The sequence below is a fragment of the Lepidochelys olivacea genome, assembly GCF_965140295.1.
Source record: "Lepidochelys olivacea isolate rLepOli2 genome assembly, chromosome: 5".
Classification (NCBI taxonomy): domain Eukaryota; kingdom Metazoa; phylum Chordata; order Testudines; family Cheloniidae; genus Lepidochelys; species Lepidochelys olivacea.
The window spans coordinates 21,248,252-21,272,070 of NC_140415.1; the positions used below are offsets into that span (position 1 = coordinate 21,248,252).

At 41.2% G+C, this 23,819-nt stretch overlaps 1 protein-coding gene across 2 annotated transcripts in view; it reads right to left on the reverse strand.

Moving 5' to 3' along the window:
- Positions 1 to 11,399: 11,399 nt before the first annotated feature.
- The window catches only part of ATP8B1 (ATPase phospholipid transporting 8B1), a 142,922-nt gene continuing 130,502 nt past the window's right edge, over positions 11,400 to 23,819 (reverse strand). For both annotated transcript variants that reach the window (XM_084628057.1, XM_084628056.1), the window contains 5 exons: positions 20,800 to 20,883; positions 19,135 to 19,380; positions 18,704 to 18,842; positions 16,975 to 17,105; positions 11,400 to 11,886 (listed from right to left, as the gene is read on the reverse strand). In XM_084628057.1, coding sequence (XP_084484183.1) covers positions 11,659 to 11,886; positions 16,975 to 17,105; positions 18,704 to 18,842; positions 19,135 to 19,380; positions 20,800 to 20,883 — 828 coding nt within the window. In that variant the 3' untranslated portion in view covers positions 11,400 to 11,658. The remainder of the gene's footprint in view (positions 11,887 to 16,974; positions 17,106 to 18,703; positions 18,843 to 19,134; positions 19,381 to 20,799; positions 20,884 to 23,819) is intronic.

Below are 23,819 nucleotides of genomic sequence, written 5' to 3' on the forward strand. Positions count from 1 at the left end.
GGCCCGGGTGCGCCGCGGCGGGATTGGTCGCTCGCTGCGGCTGCGGGGTTGGAGCCAGGGCTGCGCCCCTGCACTTGTCCCCGGCGCCGGGAGAGAGGCTCCGCCTTGCGGCTGAGCCAGGGGCCCGGTTTCCGCCTTGGAGGGACCTGTTGGGCGCCGGGAGGCGCGGTGCTTCAGCTGCTGGAAATCTGGCTGAGTGCAAAACCCGGACACGGCTGGGGGCGCTGGGCAGCCCAGGCGGGCAGGGGGATCTCAGCCGGGCTGGCGGGGCCCGGGGCGCGCGGAATGCGAAGCCTCGGAACGCCCCGACGGCGGCTGGTGCCAGGCGCTGGGCCGGAGCGGATCGGCGCCTGCGGGGAGCAGGCCGGGGCCCGGTTCCCACCAGCCGGGCTTGTGTGGGGAGAGAGCGCGCACCTTGGCGCGGAGAGTCGCAGCCACCGCTGCTGAAAGTGCGCCGGAGAGGAGCTGGGTGACTCGTAAAGTAGCCCCGACCCATCTCCTGCCCTAAGGGTTATGGATAGCACAGACACGGGTGCTGAACAGGGTTAGCATCCCACCCGTAAGAAATAATTGCACATGACAAAACAGCTTAATGAGGAAATCATAAAAAGCAGCTTGGTTCCAGAGAGGTTGACAGACCTTTAACTAATCATAGGAGCCCCTGTACATTCACCTCTGCTGTTACTTTCCTGCTTCCCACTATATTTTGTTTTAATCTTACTAATGCAACCCTGTTTGTGGCTTTTAATTTTATTCTGAGCTGTATCTTCTCATTTTTGCCATGAAACGTTTATAACAGTCATGCTGCATAAGAAGCCCATCATCCCATGCTTGTGCATGTAAGGCAGAAGCTGCACTGCAGAGCAACTGAAGGACTGCATTGCTGGCCACTTGTATGGTACTGAAAACTTATTACGAACTGAGGTATATGCTGCAGCAGAGAAAATAGAAGTCCTTTTAGGGTAGAGTATATTAACACTGTTCTTATTACATTTAGCATCTCAAAATGATAAAGTAGTACAACACAAAACATTTCCCACCCCTGACTAGAGTTTACACATTTGGTCAGAGATGCACACTATAATATAGTACCAAATTCCACCCTCCTTATTCAGATAGTGAATAGTAGTGATGGATTCAGATATTCAGGGCAGCAGGAGGGATTTTAAATAATAAGTGTTTACAGGATCAAACACAAGTGAATTCCCATTACTAGGGAACTTAGAATATATTTTAAAAAAACCAAACGGGTGCACATCATGGAGCCATTTTGAGGTGTGCTCACAGCTATGCATTCTATTTAATAAAGCAGGATCCTGCATTCTTCACCAGTTTCTGAATGGATTTAGAGTGACTTCAATAAAATCAGGATCAGGCACTGACCTTACATCATCCCGTGCACGAATACATACTAAGATACAAGAACAGGTTGCAGATATTGGAGGTAATCCGAGTACTACTCCATAATAGACATTATGTCCACACTAGGAACAGAATTTGAATCTTAGTTTCTTGCTAAGCTGTGTCACCCATTCTATAGTACCACTAAAATATACAATTTGTTATATATAACTAGGGCCCTACCCTAGTGTACTGCTACCCTTACTTCTGCGCTGCTGCTGGCAGGGCACTGCCTTCAGAGCTGAGCACCCGGCCAACAGCCTCCGCTCTCCGGCTGCCCATCTCTGAAGGCAGAGCAGAAGTAACCGTGGCAATACTATGAACCCCTGCAACTCCCTTTTGGGTCAGGCTCCCAATTAGAGAAACATTGGTCTCCTGCATGAAATCTGTATAGTATAGCGGAAAAGCACACAAAAGACCAGATTTCATGGTCCATGATGTGTTTTTCATGGCTGTGAATTTGGTAAGGCCCGATATATAACAGAAGGACCAATAGTTCCAGCAATTGGGATACAAGAGAGAATTCAACATTAGACACTACTGACCACAAATTGACCAGTTGAAGATGAGACTCAGAAAGTGATAACATTTTTCAGCCCCTAGTATATTGGAGACTCTGGTCTTAGAGGCACTGGCCTGGGCTCCATGGTTCTCAGATGCAAAAACCTGTCCCTCAGTAATATCACCATGGCAGTGTCTATTAGCTATTGTGATGGAACAGTCTTTCATCCATTCTGTGAGGAGATGGACACTTAAGTAGTGATTATAGCCTTTGGCCTTTGTTAGCCCCCTATCCAGACCCTTCATTTTCTCCAAGCATTGGTCACTGGTTTGGTGAGTACCTAACTTCATAACTCCCTCTGAAATTGTCTTGTACACCTTTTAGTTTCTCCTAGGGGAGCTGAGGTCCTGCAGTGCTGCTGTCTCTGTCCAAAACGCAAACAAATAGTACCTTCACAGTGGCTGCTGATTAGCTGTCAACCCACTCAGAGGACACCCTCCATATGTTTGTTGAGTTTAGTTCTAGATTTGTTATAGATGGATCAGCTATTTATAGGTCTAGTATGGATGAACCAGGAATTAGTTCACTGATCACCTGCCCAGAGCAGTTGGTCACCAGGAAAGCAGTTCAGAGCTCACCTCTCTGTGCTTCCAGCCACTATGGGCCATGGGTGGTGAACTCCATGCCCGTGGGCAATAACACAAGGAGCTGACACAATTCAGCCTGAATCAAGGTTAGCATTAAGGTCAGCCCAAAGGTACCTAGCACAACCCAAGACATAATTGAGGAAGTTTTGTCTTTAGGCAGATGTGTATTGAGAGTCATTCTAGAGAAAATAATCAGCTAAACACAAGTTATTTCTCTAGCAAAGAAAACCCCAACATGTTATTTGTGCAAGGGGGCTTGTGAGCTAAAGTAAAATTGAAATCTAACCCGTCTGCCCCGCCCGTCCCTTGTTTGAGTATCCACCTGTCTTGAGCTTATTCTTCAGGAATGAGAATCTGAAAAGAATGATTTCCTAATATGCATAATTTCTAGATGGAAGTTATTACTGGGAACTCAATCTGTAATTTCATACAGTAGAAAATAACTTATGAGCATAAGTATGTCTTTGGAGCAAGGAAAAGGGGGATAAATAATGAGACTGTCTCTTTGTTCTGTTTGTACAGCACCTAGTGTAATAATATAACGTAAAAAGTAAAAATTAAATTATACAAAAGTATGCATTCTATAAAAAATAAGTAAATATAAGTGAACCCCAGTCACTGAAATGCTATTCAAAAGTGCCATCCAAATTCTGTTTTCTTTTAACAAATTATTAATTGCAAATAATAAAACTACTTTAAATAGTGCAGTGGCCATTCAAAATCATAACAAAACCTCCAACCATTAAAATCCCATGAAAAATTCTATTTCATTTTAAGATAAAATAAATATTACTAAAAATATTAAAACTATATAATTGCTCTTCATTTTTTTAAATTTTATCATGGTTATATTTTTACAAGTTTTGGAAGTAGTTACACCATATAGAAAAGCATGTCTTTTAGATATTTTGATTAAATTATTTCTAGTTTAATAATTTTTAAACCAGATTGTCACACTGCCTGCAGCAATTAGCATAATTTATTATTTACAGACACATTTTCTGGCAAGAGCCCATTTCCTTCAGAATGGCTGTAAAGCCTTTTCAGAGGAGGAAAAAGAAAAGGCATATAGTGGTGGTAGTTGTCACCATCTGAGCTTCTCTTTGCATAATTGGTTTTACTACTAAAGGTTTCACTGGGCAGGCCTGCGCTGAGTTATACTGCCATAACTATGTTTTGTTATTAAACCAAGCATTCTCTTTACCATTTTTTAAAAAATATTTTTACAACTCCCTCCCAACTGTTCAATTTTCTTTATATTTTGTAGTATTACTTTGTGCAAAAGCTTTTTTACCGCCTTAATTTTAAAAAAATTAAATTAAAAACTAACGGACATTTTAGCCTAATTTTTGTGGCAGTTCTAAACATACGTTTTTTGCTTTTTTTTAAAAAAAATTTAGTACACATAGCTTGCAAAACTGTACTTACTAAATAGAGTCCTTAGAGGAATAATCATTGTGAAACTGCTGCCTTGATCTGGGCTCTTTTTGCCTTGTGGGGCGGGGAACCTAGATACTATTTGTTGGAATCTGTAATATTTTAAAATTGATATGAGAAATTACCAAACTCTAATTTAACCATAATTTTTTAAAAAATCCATCAGCCAAATGATACCGTATGCTGGGGTGGCCAACCTGAGCCTGAGAGGGAGCCAGAATTTACCAATGTACATTGCCAAAGAGCCACAGTAATATGTCAGCAGCTCCCCATCAGTGCCCCCCCGCTCCCAGCGCCTCCTGGCCACCTACAGCCCCACCAATCAGCACCTCCCCGCACCTCCCAATCAGCTGTTTTGTGGCAGTGGGGCGGGGCGGGGGGGAGTGAGGGCATGGCAGGCTGAGAGGAGGGGGTGGGAAGGGGTGGGTGGGGGCAGGGCCTGGGGCAGAGCCAGGGGTTGAGCAGTGAGCACCCCCTTTGCACATTGGAAAATTGGTTCCTGTAGCTCCAGCCCTGGAGTCGGTGCCTAGACAAGGAGCCGCAGATTAACTTCGGACGAGCCGCATGTAGCTCCGGAGCCACAGATTGGCCACCCCTGCTGTATGCAGTTGCTGTTCAATAGTTTTCCCATTGTACCTGGGCTCACATAGGCTTTAACACTGGTGTGTGGGCTGGAGAAGGGCTGTGTTAGCTCATTTTAAGACAGATTCTCTTCCTCTGCAAAAAGAAAAGGAGGACCTGTGGCACCTTAGAGACTAACAAATTTACTGGAACATAAGCTTTCGTGAGCTACAGCTCACTTCATCGGATAAGCTCACAAAGCTTATGCTCAAATAAATGTTAGTCTCTAAGGTGCCACAAGTACTCTTCTTTTTGTGAATACAGACTAACACGTCCGCTACTCTGAAATCTTCCTCTGCAGTCACTGCTATTGATCAGAGGCTTTTTTAGAAACTTCCCCTTATTTTGTTAGTTATTCTTTGAATCAGATATCCTTCCTACTTTATTCTTTCTGTCCTCATCATTTATTATTTTCAAGGCTTTCCTTCTACTTGCTAGTCAGGCCTTTCTTTACAACACATATATTTCCTTAACTAAACTTAAGCTAACTTTCTTTAATTGAATACTTATCCTACATTCTCCACCTTAAAACCTGATTATGTGGGATTTACTACATTAAGCATTTTTAAAATATGTGTACAATTTTGCAACATTTTGTACCACTAATAAACTTGACAATGTAGAATTAAAATGAGCTCAATTACATTATCATTAAAAGCTTTGGTAATTATCAGTCTTCACCATGGATGTAATTCCACTTTGTACACTTATATCCACCAGCAGGGGCTAATTAACTCCCGAATTTCCTGTTCCTGGCTATTAAGATGCAGGTTTAAGGGAAGAATAGAATGTCCAAACATGGGTACTGGTTTTAAAGCATTCTCCTGTAATCTGAATTCTGCCCGTAATTCAGTTACATTACTAAAATGGGCATGGGGGGAGGGGGGGAATAAACATGGGGAAATAGTTTTAATTTTTGTAATGACACATCCGTTCCCAGTCTTTATTCAAGCCTAAGTTAATTGTATCCAGTTTGCAAATTAATTCCAATTCAGCAGTCTCTCGTTGGAGTCTGTTTTTGAAGTCTTTTTGTTTTAATATTGCGACCTTTAGGTCTGAGATTGAAGTGTTCTCCGACTGGTTTATGAATGTTACAATTCTTGACATCTGATTTGTGTCCACTTATTCTTTTACGTAGAGACTGTCCAGTTTGACCAATGTACATGGCAGAGGGGCATTACTGGCATATATCATATTGGTAGATGTGCAGGTGAATGAGCCTCTGATAGTGTGGCTGATGTGATTAGGCCCTATGATGGTGTCCCCTCAATAGATATGTGGGCACAGTTTGCAACGGGCTTTGTTGCAAGGTTCCTGGGTTAGTGGTTCTGTTGTGTGGTGTGTGTGGTTGCTGGTGAATATTTGCTTCAGGTTGGGGGGCTGTCTGTAGGCAAGGACTGGCCTGTCTCCCAAGATTTGTGAGAGTGATGGGTCGTCCTTCAGGTTAGGTTGTAGATCCTTGATGATGCTTTGGAGAGGTTTTAGTTGGGGGCTGAAGGTGATGGCTAGTGGCGTTCTGTTATTATCTTTGTTGGGCCTGTCCTGTAGTAGGTGACTCTTCTTACAGTGTGTATGATAACACCCATTTTTTCATGTTCTGTGTGTATATAAATCTCCTCACTGTATTTTCCACTGAGTACATCCGATGAAGTGAGCTGTAGCTCACGAAAGCTTATGCTCAGATAAATTGGTTAGTCTCTAAGGTGCCACTAGTACTCCATTTCTATATTTAGATGCCTCAGCTGAGTCAGTTTTGTCTAAGCTATTTATTTTTTTAAAAAAAACGGTTTTTTTGCTTTTTTTTTTTTTTTTTTTAAACACAAGATCATCCTAATGAACATTCCTTGGCATGCTTTCTGCCTTTGTCTCAGCAAAGATACCCCGGTTTAGGTTTACAGGTAAGAAATTGACTGAACAAGCTCCTTCTGAAGGAAACACTTCAACAACATTACAAGATATTTCTGCCCAAGATTAAAATCCACCTCGACTTTGCATGTTGATAGGTATGTTGCACTAAAGCATGCCCATAAATTTAGAGACTGCAGAACAAGGAAGTTATCGTGATGAAATTCCATCAGACAGATGTGCCGTGAAATCTGTGCTATCATCTTTGTTAAGCAACCTCCTGACATCAAAGACCACTCCAATGTAACAATATTTTTGTCTTTTGAACAGTCATTTAAAATAGCTTCACTAGAGTCTTTTCATCCCTGCAATATGGTGCTTGACCTTGTCAACTCTGTCTTTAGCAGAAAGCTTCAGCTCCATGCATTAGATTCCTTTTACAGTCATCCCTGTAAAGGTGTGACCTCTCATTTGGTTGTGAGAGCCTCAGTACTGGGAACGTCCTTAAGTGTCTGGAAAGTGCTGTGCATATAGTAGGTACTACTGCAAATTAATAATGTGCCATAAGTGGTACATACTCTACTGGTAGTAGTGTGTGACTCTTCTTGTTCATAAAGATAGTTTACTTGGGGGGTGAGAAGACAAGGCAGGAAAATCTTGGCATTTATTGGCCCTCCCCCCCTCTGACAAAAGATATTATGGCTGTCATAGCATAATTAGTCACACTAATGAATCAAAGTAATAATGAATCACCAGATCAAACAGCTGACTTACAACAAATACGAGTAAATGCTTGCTAGCAAAATTTATAAGAGAAACTGCTCGTGAAGAATACGGACACATTTTACCTGTAAATCTAACCTCTAAATTCTGCTAGACAGATTCAGACCAGTTTGGAAAACGTGTGCCTAAATACACCACACAGCACAGTTCTGTGGTAGATGGGGAAACAGGCTCTACCAGAAGTGAGAGGAACTCTGCCCTAGAATAAGTCTTCGCTCATGCCAATTTTTTATCCACATCACTATTAAACATTTGGTGAAATCCTGGCCCTACTAAAGCTTGCAGCCCAGCAGGCATAACTGACACTGCAAGGCTGCGGTTCATAGGATTGTGTCTGGGACCGGAGATATTGGCTAGTATCATTCAGTTGCACAATCCAAGGAGCAGCTTACATGCCAGAGGCTGTGCGTGAACAGCTCCGGAGTGGGGGTTCTCACAGCAGAGCAGGGTAAGGCTGGCTCTCAGAGTCAAGGATTAGAATGACCTAGCATATCACGGGTCTGGAGAACACCAGAGGGGAACATCACAGTGAGCAATAGTTAAGCAGCGATGGATGCAAACAGTTCTAATTTAACAAGCTGTTAACCATCTTAAATAGTTCAGTTAGGCAAGGTGGTGGTGAAGAAGGACAGTCTTCAGCACAGCCATAAGAGATTTTAAAGATTCTAGTATCACTGCTAATCTGATTCAGCACAAGACTGTCGTCAGCACTCTGCCCATCTGCCTTCCTATGTCATCTGTCACAGACAATTTACATACTATGGTGACCTGTGAGAATAATGTCAGGTTCAGGGGGCCACTGAATAACTGGCAGAAGATAGCAGTTTATGGAGTCCCAACAGGCCACTGGTATATCAGGCTGTCATCAAGACAGTATTGACTTCTACACAATCCCAGAGGACTTGTCCAGCTGTATGACACCAGAATCCATAAACCCACCACTGCATTGCAGCTCTCTCAAAGATAGTTTACAAGAGGCATCACACAGTACATGGCAACTGTACACAACCTCTCAGGGCATGCTGTGAATACTGTACCCAACTGAAGCTTCCAGGAGAAATCAGGTAGGCAGAGTATACTTGACGAAATTGTTACTTGTCAGTACCATGGGTTTTTTAAATGAACAGGGACTAAGCCTCATCTGAAAGGCAGTAATTCCAGCAGAAGTGGTCTCTTAGTACCATATTAAGTCATGTGTTCAATGACTTGAAAGAAGAATTCCATCAGATGAAATTAGCACCACTTCCTGCAAAAGCTTGTGTTTCCATGGAGGTCTCTCTGCAGGCTGACACTGGTATAAGTGTGTGAGATCAGACAAAATCACAGCCCAAGCCAGTATGGCTTAAATCAGGGGTTCTCAACGTTTTTCTAAGTGCCCCCCTCAACATGCTAGAACAACTCCAGGCCGGAGCCCGGGGGGAGGACTTGGGGCTCCAGGCCAGGGGTGGGAACCCTTGGGCATAGGCATAGTTTGACTTCTATTGTGGGGGAGGGGCAAGGGCCAGCAGGGCTTTGGCCAGCTATGCACAGCAGGGTCCAGGGAGGGAGTGCCACCTCCACCCCCGACTCACCTCAGCAGGCCACCTACCTGTTCGGGGCCGTGTGCCTGTGGCTGCTCCCTGAGGGCTCTGCTGGGCCCAGAGCTGCCTGGGCAGCTCTCAGCAGCTGCATGAGCAGTCAAAGGAGGCTGGAAGCTGAGAAGCAGGCACAATCCCAGGTACTAAAGGCAGATGGGGGAATGCCATGGCTGCCTGCTCCCTGGTGGCACCACCTGTCAGAGGAGCAGCTGTTCCGCACTGCCTGGCTCCAGCTTCCCACCTAGGACCTCCTAGGAGCTGCGGACCTCCTAGGACCTGGCCAGAGGGCAGGAGCTGCAGGAGAGGAGGTGTGGGGGGGTGGAGCTGCCCCACAGACTGCCCTGCTCTGGGTAAGGCACTGCAGTTTGCGGGGGGCAACACTCTTGTGCCCACTCAACTCTGCCCATGGACTCAAAGTTTCTGCCCATGTCGGGGTTTCAGCCCTGGCTTCGGGGCAGGGGAGGGACGGGGAGCTCAGTGTTTCAGCCCTGCGTTGCTCTCAGCTTCTGTCCTGCAGGGGTGGGACAGGGTGCAGGCTGAAGCTCTGCACCACTGCCCACTTCAGCCTGACAGGGGTGTGTGGGGACAGGGCGGCACTGGGGCTCAGGGCACTGCGTTTCAGCAACGGGGCACCGTGGACCCCCGCTTGAGAACCGCTGGCTGAAAGAATTCAGATGAAGACTGAAATGTAGCAGAGATACATAAGTCAAAGTGTAAACTGCACTCTGAAATAAATACAATCTTTTTAAAATGTTCTCCTCTTCAGTTCAGTACTACCAATTGCCCAGCTCAAAATATAACATCTTTCCACTCTTTTGATAAGTGCTATCTTCTCTTAAGAGGCATTCTTGCTCTAGGGCAGGGGTTCTCAACTGGGGGTTGGGACCCCTCATGGGGCCCCAAGGTTATTACATGGGGGGGTCATGAGCTGTCAGCCTCCACCCCAAACTCCGCTTTGCTTCCAGCATTTATAATGGTGTTAAATATATAAAAAAGTGTTTTTAATGTATAAGGGGGGGTCACACTCAGAAGCTTGCTGTGTGAAAGGGGTCACCAGTACAAAAGTCTGAGAAGCCCTGCTCTAGGTGGCTAGCTGTTTGACTTTCAACCTTTGATAGGCCAAGAAATATCTCAGATGTTTTCTCCCAACCGCTAACAAATATTTTGTTTGTATATTAGTACACAAGCAACTCCTCAATCCAATAATTCAGACTAATTTACAGGTAGCATCAACCTTATTTACACAGAATTGTTTAATAATCATTCAAATAAAACATAAAAATGGTAAAAACCACTTTGTTTTCCACATTCGTCAAAAGATTAAAATTTAAGATATTTTATGAATACATTTGTTATCCATAAACAAAATATGTTACATATTAACCCTCAATTATATGTAAATGGAATATATCCAAATCAATTTGTATATTAAAATTAATATTGCACCCAATTTAGAAGACTGACACTTGTATTGTTGACCATTCCCACATCTCTTAATGAGAGAAACTGAAATTATACACTTCCTTTTCTTTAAAATTAACTATACTGCTCCCATCCCATATTAAAAGAAAAACTGTAAACTTTCTTGCATTTGCTCCATTAAAATTATGAAATATACATTTCTTTGCCTAGATCTAAAAGATTAACTGTACACATTGTGTTTATGCCCTATTAAAAAACATTGGAACAGTTATTAATGCCGGTGTAAGTCAGTATTCTATATAAAAAAAAGGTGAAACATTTATACATCCTAAAGTTGAGGAAACTATGTGAGAGTCTGTGTGTGCGTCTATGCATGTAATATGTACCAAAAAAAAAAAAAAGGAGAGACTTTCTCCTCCCTTCCCTCCCCAGTTAGAGGACACTGTTCAACAATTACCAACTGAAGTATGTTCAACTTAAAAGTGGCCTATTCTTCCTTATCTATTCTTATAAATTGTTGCATTATGAAACTCAACTGAAATGAACAAATCAAATCTGCCAATTCAAAAGGCAGTTTTCCAATAACCAAATAACATCATAAAATACTATACAAGTAGGTAGACACAAAAATATTTCAGAGAAAGTGTTTCAAAAAATCCTGAGGTCTTCACTGTTTTCCAGAACACTCTCCTCCTGAGACACAGAGAAGTTATTGAAAGAATAACCCAAGTCAGTGATAGAACCGTTAAGAGTAAAAAAAAAAAAAGACTGTGAACCATTTAGTAAACAGGAATGGACTGTAACCACACCTACAACTGTGATTGTATTTTCACTAAAATGTGTTAATCTGTTCCAAGTAAGTGAGTGACTACAACATACCACCATGGAGCCTAGTTTAGCTGTATGAAAGGTCAGATTGCATGGCTCCCCTAAAGGAAGAAAAATATTAGTTATCTAATTCACCTTTACCATTGTATAAATAGAATTGTTTAACAAAGTGGCACATACAGTTTGATTGCTTCTCAGCTGTTCATCTTTAAAGTAAGGTAAGAAATGTGTGCTGCAATTTTATTTCATGATTATAATTAAAAAAAAAAAGGATAAAATTTAGCATTTCCAAGCATCACTTAAAAAATTAAAACTCTGGGTTTTTAGACCCTAGAATTTTATATATCCTTCAGTTTCACATTATACTTGCACAAGGATTAGGATTTACTTAAAACAAAACAACACATACTTCTTGGTTTTTTCTGTTTTTCAATAGTCCCAAACCAAGCAGTTTTGTAAGAAAATTTTGAAGTCTTCATAATCTCATGTCATCTCATTTTTTAAAAAATCTCGAGTCTTCCATAAAAAATAAACATTCTTTGTGCAATCATTTGCTAAAAAGCCTGTCTTCTAGAACTTAAATCTTAGACAATCATCAGCTGGTTTCACCAACTTGTCTATCTTCGGCCACCTTGTGGTGTAGCACCGCATCTAAAGGTGCTCGTTTTTTACGTATGCTACGTCCAGAAGCAATAAGATCAGCATATCCCCGTTGATGTGAGAAAGCATAAGCAGAACGACGGCTTGATATCCCTCGACGAAAAGTGCTCTGCCTTCGCTTCCACTGTTCTTCAGTCTTGTATTTCTTACGGTTCTTCTGAATCTTTATGAAAGGAAAGGGTGTAACCGGTTAATTTAGAGGGAAAACAGATGCTCATTTGTACTTAATGTCTTGGGAACAATGTGATGGTAACTTTAAAAAGTGTTACAAGTTTTATAAAAGAGTTTCTTGTTAAAATTTACCTGAGTTAAAACCAGAAGCATATGTTCAAAAAAAATTGATTTTTAAATTATTTTATTTTGCATTTTTATTAACTTCTTAAGGTATTCCAAGCTAGAGTGGGCATGTTGTGTAGTAAACAAAATGAAAAATTTGACTTTTGTATCTAAGCTTATTTTCTTGTTTACAGATGGCAATAACTTTAAAAATAAAATCTAAAAGACAATAGGATTTTAATAATCACAACTCTGATTCCACAAGCGGCTTTCTTGCCAGTTCTAGGTAAAAACAAACAAACACACAAACCCAAAAGGAAACCACTGCTGCCTCTTGCCACAAACTTATAGTGGTAAATACAAATAAATCTATAATATAGTCTGAAGCCAAAAATGGCAGGTTTTTTTTATCCAAAGTGAGCCTGGGAGGGTTTACATTAGCCACTGCTATGTGTTCAGATTGCAAACTGAAGTATAGGGAAGATAAATATATGAAAGCCTGTTTTAACAGTTGTGGCCAGACATGTGTCTTGCCAAGGCAGAATGTCAGGCAACCGGTATTCAGATAAGGATTATTGAGAAAGTTTTGGACCTATGGATGGACTCAGCACTAAAATACTTAAGATCACGATTAAATAAAAGCATATATAAACAATTCTGCAGACAATCCAATATTAAGAATGAAGATTCTCAAACACCCTACCCCCTCACGCACACAACACACGCGTGCATCCCATCACTCCCACCCAGCCCAATTACCAGAACATATTTAGTTTGCTTGGAAACTGCCTGCACCTCATTCTGCTGGCTCTTGATGTGATGGGGGTGACAGAATAGGCTTCCTTAGATCAGGTATGGATATCATCACTTTAGCGTGAGGACAGATACAAAGAGTCATGCTTTAAGCAGCAACTAGAAAGCTCCCTGACCAAGAAGTTCCCACGTTTATTAAGCTCCCCACTGCAACACATCCTGATCCTCTCTGGTAACTGTTGAGGACCGGGAATTCTATAGCTACGTCACATCCTCTTTTCTTTCTAATAAAAGTTTAAAACTTAATTTATCAACCAATATATATACCAGGGGTGGCCATACTTACTGACCCTCTGAGCCACATATGACAATCTTCAGAAGTCCGAGAGCCATGGCTTGCCAGTCAGAGTGGGGCTTCTGCCTTGAAGCAGGGTGGTGGGGCTAGAGGCTTTTCTGCCCTTTGGGGAGGTGGGTCTGAGGGCTTCAGCCCCACGGGACGTGCATGCTGGGGATTCAGCCCCTCTCCTGCTGAAGCCCCGATCCCTGGCAGGTGCGCTCTACAGGGCTGAAGTCCCAACACCCCATCTCTGCTGGGCAGAAGCCCCTAGCCCCACCACCAGGCAGAAGCCCCAAGCTCCCTCCCAGTCTGGTAGGTGGCGAATGGAGGGGGGGCTGTATCGTGTATTCCATGAGCCACACTTTAATTGTAAAAGAGCCGCATGCTGCTCGTGAGCCGCGGTTTGGCCACCTCTGGCATATATACACACAATTAAAAATAAACTTCAAATTCCTTAAAACTATTTGCACTAGTATGTCCCCTTATGAATTGCATCCACATAGTTCTGAGCAGTATTTGAGGGGGTCTTTGAGGGGGTCTGACCAGTCTTCCAGACAGTGTTCTCATTTCTGTTGAGTTTCCCTGTGGAGGGGTTCACTTCCTGACAGAGTACCTGCAGGTCCCAGATCCTCTCAGTATTGTGTTGGGAAATACTGAAAATGAACCCGATACCCCTGGAGAAGTCCTTTTGGAGTTGCCATTAGGTAACATCTGGGAGTTTCTGCCAAGTTCAGAGTAGTTCTGAAATTCTGGGAGCCTTTGAGCCATACTTTGTTCCCCCGTCTCAGTTCAGATAGTTGATCCTGCCTGACTAAATTAGCCTTCAGCACTGGTTCTCCACTTGTAAGGTAACTCCCTTCTCTTCATGTGCCAATATATATTTATGCTTGTATCTGTAATTTTCACTCCATGCATCTGAAGTGGGTTTTTTACCCACAAAAGCTTATGCCCAAATAAATCTGTTATTCTTTAAGGTGCCACCAGACTCCTCATTGTTTTTGTGAATACAGACTAACCCAGCTACCCCCCTCTGATACTGAAGTATTGTTGCTGCCAAATTTGTATTTCAGCACCCATTTTCTAAATTCCTTCAGGTGTGTCCACTTCAGTTTAAGCTGTACCGGAGCCACAGGTAGATATCTTCCCATTAGACAGTCTACTGGAAACAGTCCAGATGCGAGGGGTGCTAACTGATATGCCTGTGGTGCTTTATATGTGTCCACTGATTTTTGCAGAAGTCTTTTTAAAATCTGAAATGCTCTCTCCACCTCCCCGTTGCTCAGGGTGTAATGTGGACTACTATTACAATGTTCAAAATCCAAATCCTGTGCAAATGCGAGGAATGTTTCAGAAGTAAACTGAGGCCAATTATCAGCTATGAGGACTTCATGAACTCTATGTCTTGCAAATATTGACTTCAGTTTCTGTATGACCTGTGCTGAGGAAGTCTGTGTAAGTACAATCAAGTCAATATATCTGGAGAAGTAACAGACTACAATAACGTACATATGACCTTTCCAGAAAAAAAAAAAAAAAGTCTGTTGCTACCTGCTGCGGAGGTCTGTCAGGTAACTTTGTAGACAGTAATGTTTCCAGTGATTGTTCTTCCTTGTTACAAACTTTGCAACCCTCTGCTGAGGTCTGAATTTTCCTACTCAGACTGGGCCAGCATATGGACTGTTGTGCTCATCCCCCGCACTTGCTTTTTGCCATTGATGCATTCCAGTTTCTCTCTTAGGTGTAGTCTTTATATTGCTGGCAACCCAACTGTGGGAGTTGTCAATCCTTGTATTACATATATTATTTGTGGAAGACTTTTCTGTTCTTTCTCCAGGTTCCCAAGGAACTGGCCACAAACATCCAATGTATTGTTACTAGCTCCATGTAGAATCTTATTTGATCTTTGCACATCTCCATTCCAGGATTGCTTATGATTTTTATTTATTTATTGAATTGCAGTGACTGCTGCTCCAGTACCAGTTTTAAATTAAAGGTTTCATCTATTTTGATTCATGCTTGTGTACTAAGGAGTTCTCTATTCTATTGAGAATATAGCCCCTAAAAGTAAGGGCTTGTCTGATAACACTCCCTCTTGGATTGTGTCCACTGCTCCCGGTGATTTGCATGCTATTGCAGGAAGTCCCATATTCTGGCATCTCCTACATTGTCTCTTTGGCTGGACATTGTTGACAACTGTGGCATGGTGTCTTGCCGCATCTTCCACAGCTTTTCCAAATTTCCCTCCTATTAAGGTTCTTTGGTCTCCCACTCTCTAGTTGTGCCCTGTTCTTATTTTCTAATTTATGTCTTTCCTCTTTACTGTATCAGTATTGTCTGATGCAGTCTCCCATATGCTGCTAGCATATAAATTATATTGCTGTTTCTTTATGGTTTGTTGTATTCTCACTTTTGCTAGTGTGACATTTGGGTCTACTGAAGCTGTGCTGATAAATTGAAGTATTTTATGCCAACAACTATCCTGTCTCTTATTAGTTATTCTTTTAATGCTTTATATTTGCAATGTTCAGCATGCCTATGAAATACAATAATAAAAATCACAGCTGTTTCTCTTTGCTCCTGGAACCTCCTATTAAATTTGGCCCTTTCATATGTAATATTCTGTCTGTCTATGAAATGGCCGTCAAAAGCATCTTTCACTTTTGTGTAGTCTCTCTTTTCCTCATCAGTGAGGGGATGAGGTACATGGATGTCTTCAGCAGCATCACCCACTGCAAATATCAAAGCATGTACCAGGTATTTTTGTGCTTTATCTGTTAAACCCGAAGCCATCTAGAATTGCTCAACTCTCTGGCTTGAGCAGAGCCAGCTGAGATGCCAAAATCAAGCCTCTCAAACAGAGCCATTTGCACTATGGACTCCACTGCTGTGACAGGGCTTTATCTCCTTCTTGGTGCAGACTTTCTTGGCGCAGGTCTGTTGTCTGATCTTCCACTTTCCCTACTGACTCACCACACTGTCAGTCTGCGGGGGGGGGGGGGGTCGGGGGGGGTCTCTTTTCTTTCTTTTTACTCTTTCACTAGTAACAAGGATTCAGTCACTTCTGACACTGTATAGTGTGAGGTCAGACACAAAGAGCCATTCTTTAAGCAGCAACTAGAGAACTCCCTGACCAAGAACTTCTCACATATATTAAGCTCCCTGCTGCTCTATGGTAAATGTGAAGGGCCCAGACCTTTCTAACCATCAGTCACTCCCCACCATTGAGAGATATGGAGAAAAGGGGCAAACTGTTTGGGAGGGAAGATGATCTTCACTCTTCTACCCCACAGAACAAAGAGTGGAGGAAAGAGAGAATAAAAAGTTAAAGAGAGAAATGTCAGCAGGTGAGTTAGAGGTGGCAGAAGAAGATACACGTGGGCCAGCATGTACGGAAGAAAACAGCAGATCAGACAAAGGCAGAAGCAGACTGGGAGAAGGCTCAGTGGGAGAGTATTGAGAAGACCATCTCAAAGCACTGACACTCCCTGCTCCACTGGGGTGGCAAAGCAACAGACCATCAGTCTCTAGCAAGGTTCCCAAACTGCCAGTTTGGTTAGGCCTTCAGAGAAACCCTAAATTGCCATTTTAGGGTGTATCAGGCTCTTGAGGAAGACAGATGCACAGTCCTAATGACATTCTCCTTATAGAACATAAGAACGGCCATACTGGGTCAGATCAAAGGTCCATCCAGCCCAGTATCCTGTCTTCCGACAGTGGCAATGTCAGGTGCCCCAGAGGCAATGAACAGAACAGATAATCATCAAGTCGCCCATTCCCAGCTCTTGGCAAAAGGCTACTACCAGTTATCTTATTTTCTGAACATTAAGAATATTATTGATTTATATAACTAAATACAGTTCAAATTAACCAAATTTTTCTACTTACTTTATCACTTGCTGAAGGCCAAATTGTCATTGACAAAAATCGCACTGCAACAACAGGAAGCAAACAAACTGCAACTGACAAAAGTATTGTCAACCAGAGATATGGCTGTCTTAAAGCATTTGGAGCAGTCCCTGAGAGAAATAAGAGTGAAAGTTAGTCTGTATCTGTTTTCAATTAAATTTATATAGCACAACAAATTACATTCATGTTTCCTGTCCTGAAATGTATAATTGAAGTATATTCCAAGTGTGTTTGAATACAACTGTATCGAAATCTAAAATAAGCCACTAGTAAGAAAAAGTTTGAGGTAAGGAGAGAGCCAGAAGCGTGCCACAAATTTACAACAACATTTTTATTTCCTTTTCACTGTATTAACTTATAAAACTCTTTAAGGGATAAGTTAGGGTGAGAACAAGTATTTGGCTGGCATATGTGGTTTTTTGATTGCTTTTAATGGGCAAAAACTGATTAAGAGAAACCTCTAGGATCACTGTAAATATATATATATATATATATATATATATATATATATATATATACACACACACACCCCACACACACACAGAGTGTAGAATGTAAGTGCTAATTTAATATGGAAGCACTGTAGCACTTAAATCGTAACATTTAATTTAAGCAACCGGGTAGAACAAATGCTAAAATCTGAAGTACTATTAAAAAGCAGAGGCCGAAGAGCATGAATATGTTGTACAGGACGCAACTCAGGATTTTTCTCAGATGGATTTTGATATTGAACTGAAAGTAATTTGGTTTCATACGTGACTACATCTCTGTGCAGTATGCAGCAGGAAATTTGTTATGCATAAATGTGATATGGTTTCAAGTAAGTTTAGGCACCTGACTTTGGGAAGATGAGTCTAAAGCTCATTGCACATCCACTCACCCAGATCACAAATTAAAAAGGCTGGGAGGGTGAAGGACAATGGGCAAAAAAAAAGATAATCTCAAGCATGTTCAGTCGACATATAAGGCCCTTAAATATTACCAACCCAAACCATTTACAAATTTGGAGCCAGGCCCCCCAAAATCATGAGACCGTTTTATAAACAACAAGTTTGGAGTTCTTTTTATTTGCCTTCTAGTTTTCGATCCTTTAGGGTGCAGTCGGGTTATATTTTCAAGCTTTTTCACAGCCAAGTAAGATTAGAAAAATTTGCTTGAGAATAATACTTTCTTTTTTAAATTATAGCTAAAGTTATAGGAAACATCAAAGGTCATGAGATGTGATACAATTGCGTGAGTAGGCAAATTAGCATTCACCTTTGAGCCTTACTCCCACAGATGTGCAGAAGTAATTTGGCAGCCTTCAACATAGGATTACAGGTTTCCCTTTACTCTGCGCTGATCACTTTTTACTTTGCTCCTTTGTACACAACACCCTACACTGCACAACACAGGTACTAAGATTTAACTGCTCTTTATTTTTTGAGATAAAATAATTAAGGAGGAATGATTCCACTGACTACATAATTTGGAACTACAAATACCTCTAGAGTTAGCTACTTCAACAAAACAATTTTTATTAAGACACACACGTTGACCCCATAAACTAGGCAATGTTTTTCTAAAGTGAGTTAACATTCACCTCTACTTACTCATGCTGGGCATCAAATGATATCTGATAAGCTGACATTTTGGTACTGTGTTTACTCTAGTTACATAACCATTTGAGGTAGAACACATGAATAGTGAAACGAAACAAAACACTGACCTGTAAACTGAAAGTTAGATGGGAAGAGAACATGTATTCCAGCACTGTGAAGGTCAAACATGATACCAAAGTAAAGTGCAATACTCCCAAATATTGAGAAAGCGTTAACGAAAGTCCAGTAAGAGGTATCTAAACCCATCTGAAAGTAAATCAGATAACTCACAATGAATTTATGATGTAGAAGTCAGAAGCATGTATTTGAATATTCTGAAAACTCTCTCTTCTGCAGACACTTGGGTCACACTATTCATTATATAGTTCTAATACAATATAGAATATTCTGTGAATATACTAAAGGGGAAGATGATAGTAACCAGGCAAAAGTATATCAATATGCAAAAAGATTTAAAGTGAATGATAATTAAGTGTTTATTCTCACAAAGATGCACTTTCAGAGCAGCAGGGGAGATCATGAAGATAAATGTACTTGCCTGAAAATTGACTGTAACTATGAGAGAAGAGGCTGCAGTGACAGCAAACGATTGGTAGTCTGAAGGTGCCTCTCCATCTTGCCCCATGGTTTGAAGATATGCTCCGTACGGTATGAAGAAAATAATCAGTGATGTTATAATTCCATGTATTAAGCTTACAAAGAATTTCTTGTAGTTAAAAAGCAAGTCTTTCTGTCCAGATATATACAAACCAGGGAACCGAAGACTAAGTTTGTCACTCACATCCTTAATAAAAGGAAAGTTACTGCAGTTAGAAATAAATCGGAGCCATAGAATGTGAAGCACAGTATACATCTTCCCCCATCAACATGTATCTTTAGGGTGGGAGGAGAGAGGCGCTAAGCAAGACAAGCCAACAGATTGCCTCTGTATTAACCCAAAAGTGATAAAAATCAGAAGCTTAAAAAATACATAACTTGAATTCATATTTGCATATATGAATGCAAGCTATATTTTTAAAGAGTTAGAAAATGGACAGGGAGATCTAGAACAGCAGTGTGTTGGTACAGAAATGAAAGGAATAACATGCTACCATGACCTAGACTTTGTATTTATTCAATATGAATATCTAAGAATATGGTACGTTTTTCCTTCATCACTCAAACGACGTACCATTTCTATATCTTCCATTCACACCTATTTCTAAATATTTCCATAATAGCGTCAACAATGCCCAGCGTAATGGGAAGAGTCTATTATAATATATACATGCAAAAAGGTAGTGCGAGCATTTTTGTGGGAAATGCAACTCAATTTCCTGGCCTTTTTCTTTTTTAAATCTCTAACGCATACATACTGCATGAATTTATTGAAATTTCTTTTCTTCTAAACCTCCCCCCCCACCATAAAAATGCATTGCATTCTATGCATGCAAAATCTATAGGCAAGCCCAATTTGGAAAATCAAGTAAATCCAAAATAAAATCTAAGACCCATTCAGATTAAAAATAAAATATTGAAGTTTTCAGCATAATTTTTTTTTGCCAAATTTATTCCCATTGAAAATGTTTTTAAAAATAGAAATACCTTCTGACACTATAATCGAAGATAAATAATGCAAGTATACTTCATAATCAACCCCATTATTGCCATTCGACAGTACTATACATACATATTGGCCCTGATTCAGCAAAGCACTTAAATATATGGTTAACTTTAACCATGTACTTCAGTTCTGTTGAAGTCAGTTGGACTTGTGTGCTGAAGTGCTTTGCTGAATCAGGCCATTGTGAAGAAAGCTATCACCATCCAATTCCAATCTACACTTATGGGATTAATGGGAACTGCCCTCTAGCGAGTGCCTGAACAAAAAGTCACAGCAATTGTTATGCTCTGGTATTTCTAGTTATTAATGAAAAGAAGCCTACAACATTTTCTATTAGCTTCATGGAGAAAAGCTGTCTGCTAAGACCTACAAACATTTGAGCAGATCAATTCAACACTTAACATATGTGAAGTTGAGCAGCTTTGTCTACTCTAGCAGGTCACGCCTTATTGTCCTCTAATAAATAGGATATCTAGCAACCTAAAAATGGCACAGATTAGAAGTAAAAGTCACTTCAGTTATGTTTACTCTGATCTTTTTCTTTAACAATTGCTTCTAAAATTCATTTGGATAATTTTTCTTAATAGCATAGTAGTATACCTGGTCAAGCAAGCCAACCAGAAGGACTGGAAGACTGGAATATAACACATTGTAAAGCGTGATAAACCAATCTTCATAAGCTGTCTGCAATAGAAAATAAATATAAATTTATTAATTAGATATTACTTTATATTTAGTTACATCATTTTCATTTAAAAAGTTAATTCAGAAGCAATCTAATCTAAACAAGAATATTAAGAAAACTGATTGAAACACCAGGTTTTGTGGGTTTAAAGTTAATGTGCATTAACCCACCAGGTCTTGAAATAGTTCTTTGAGCATGTGTGTTAAAATGCACAACCTTTTTACTAAAGCAGCATACTATATCGGGGAGGGATAGCTCAGGGGTTTGAGCATTGGCCTGCTAAACCTAGGGTTGTGAGTTCAATCCTCAAGGGGGCCATTTAGGGATCTGGGGCAAAAAAATAAAATGAAAAAAATTGGGGATTGGTCCTGCTTTGAGCAGGGGTTGGACTAGATGACCTCCTGAGGTCCCTTCCAACCCTGATATCCTATACAGGTGACCATTAAAAGGACAGAATTTGTTCCCTAGCTATGTACATTCAACTTCCACTTAACTCAAAGTAGAAACTTCCAACAGTTGCAGAAGTTTTTGACCGTAAGTGTGCTATACTAGCAGTGATCAAATTAAGAACTGATACCTCACAGATGTAATTAAAGCTGGTGGAAACTCTGTTTCAATTCTGTAGGAAATTCTGACATTTGTAAATTTTTGTTATTGTTGTTCTGAATCAGAACAAAGAGTACAAGTTTAGAAATTCCTTGTGAAAAGAAGTCTCTGAACAAGTTTCATTTGGGGCCAGTCAAAACATTTGGTTTCAAGTTCAGCCTTGACATTTAATATAAAATTGGGGGGCGGGGGAAATCAGAACAAAGTGTTTGGATGGGGTCAAAATGTTTTGCCCTTTGTTTTGATTTTAAAAAACAACACCTTTTGTCAACATAGACACATTCCCACTAATATTTTCTGTGGAAAAATGTTAGTGAGAAAATTTTTGACCAGCTCCAGATAAAAACCTCAAAAAAATTTTATTAGTTTTTTTTTTTTTTTTACAGAGTTTATTTCTATTCCTCAGAACATCTGAATGAAAATGGAGAGGTTACTTACCCTGTACAGTAACTTGAGTTCTTCAAGATGTTTTGTCCCTATGGGAGCCCTACCATATGACATGTGCACACCCGTACACTCTTGATAGGAGATTTTAGTCAACAGTTTCCACAGGTCCATGCCAGCACACTATACTTCCTTGGGCTCTGGTGCAAGAGCATATAGAGAGAGAGCAGTCCTGCTGTTGCTCCAATTCCTTCTCAACTACGAAGCCCAGAAGACTCTGCAGCAGAGCACCCATAGAGACAAAACATCTCAAAGAACTCAAGTTACTGAACAGATAAGTAACCTCTCCTTTGAATTATTGTCCATATAGGTGCTCCATTGTTGGAGACTCACAAGCAGTAACTCAGTGTGGAGGCAGGTGCTGAGAAGGCGGATCCAACACAGTTCTGAGGACAGTGTCACCAAAGACTGAATCTGCTCTGAAAGCAGGTAGGATAGCAAATGCCTGGGGAACCTATGAATGGAGGACCAGGTTGCTGCCCTGCAAATATCCACAAGGAGTAGGTCCTTAAGAAGGGCTATCCAGTGGATTGGGCAGTCACGCTAAGTCAGAGATGCACTCCAGCAGCAGCTTCATAACAAGCTAGAATGCATCCAGAAACCATTTTGATAGTCTCTGATTAGAAATCGACTGCCTTTTATTCCCTTGGCAAAGGAAGTAAAGAGCCGGTGGAGGCAGGACGGGGGGAAGCCCTGAGAGATCTTATTCTGCCAAGTTATAAGTCAAGGGTCCTTCTTACTTGCAGGGTATCCTTTGAAGAATGAGACCTGGGTAAAATACTAGTAGAACATAAGAACGGCCACATTCAGTCAGACCAACGGTTCAGCTAGCCCAGTATCCTGTCTTCTGACAGTGGCTGGTACCAGCTGCTTCAGAGAGAACAAACAGAACAGGGCAATTTATCAAGTGATCCATTCCCTGTCATCCAATCCCAGCTTCTAGCAATCAGTGGTTTAGGGACACCTGGAGCATGGGGTTGCCTTCCTTTATTATCTTGGCTAATAGCCATTGTAGTAAGTGAATGTCCTGATTGACATGGAATTCTGAAGAGACCTTAGACAGGAAACAAGGATGAGAGTGTAAGGTCACCTTGTCACAATAAAAGATAGTGCCCTGAATGACCCTACCTCCCCACCCTTTTTGATGAGGTTATGGCTAGGAACAAAGTTTTGAAGACAGGTAAAGGCCTGAACAGCTACCCAAGGATTCAAACAGTGGGGTTTTTAAGGCACTAAGAACCAGATGAAGATCTGAGGGGGTTGGTCGGTCCTTGATGTGAGAAGACAGATTGGAAAAAGTCCTTAAAAAACCTAGCTATGGGAGGGCTAGAAAAGGCCAAAATAAACCTTTCGCAGCTAGGTGAAGCCTAATGGAGATCAGTGACAACCCATGTGTTTTTAAATCCACAGGTAATCAAGAATGTCTATAAGGAGAGATTCAGAAGCAAATATAAAAATTGATGGGCACTCCAGACTTGGAAGCACCTCCACTTCTGCAGATAGGTTTTCTTTGTGGCTGGTTTCCTGCTCTTCAGGAGTTCACAGTGAACTTCAGGAAAGGAGACCAATTTTATTACCAAGAACCATCAAGGAGTTAGGCCTTAAGATGCAGGGATGAGAGACTTGGGTGGGTTATGGTGCCGGAGTCCTATGTGAGGAGTTCCATTGAGAAAGAAAGGCAAATAGGGGTTCACAGAGACAGGGCAAAGCATATCTGGGAACCACACTTGCCTTGGCCAGGATTGTACTACCAGGTCTTGCTTCAGTTTGCTTAGAGCCTTGAGGATCAATGGTGTTGGAGGATAGGCATACAAGAGCGTGCAAGGCAAAGGGACTAGGAGAGCAGCCCCCATGGGGTTGTGGCCCTATGCACATGCGCCATAGC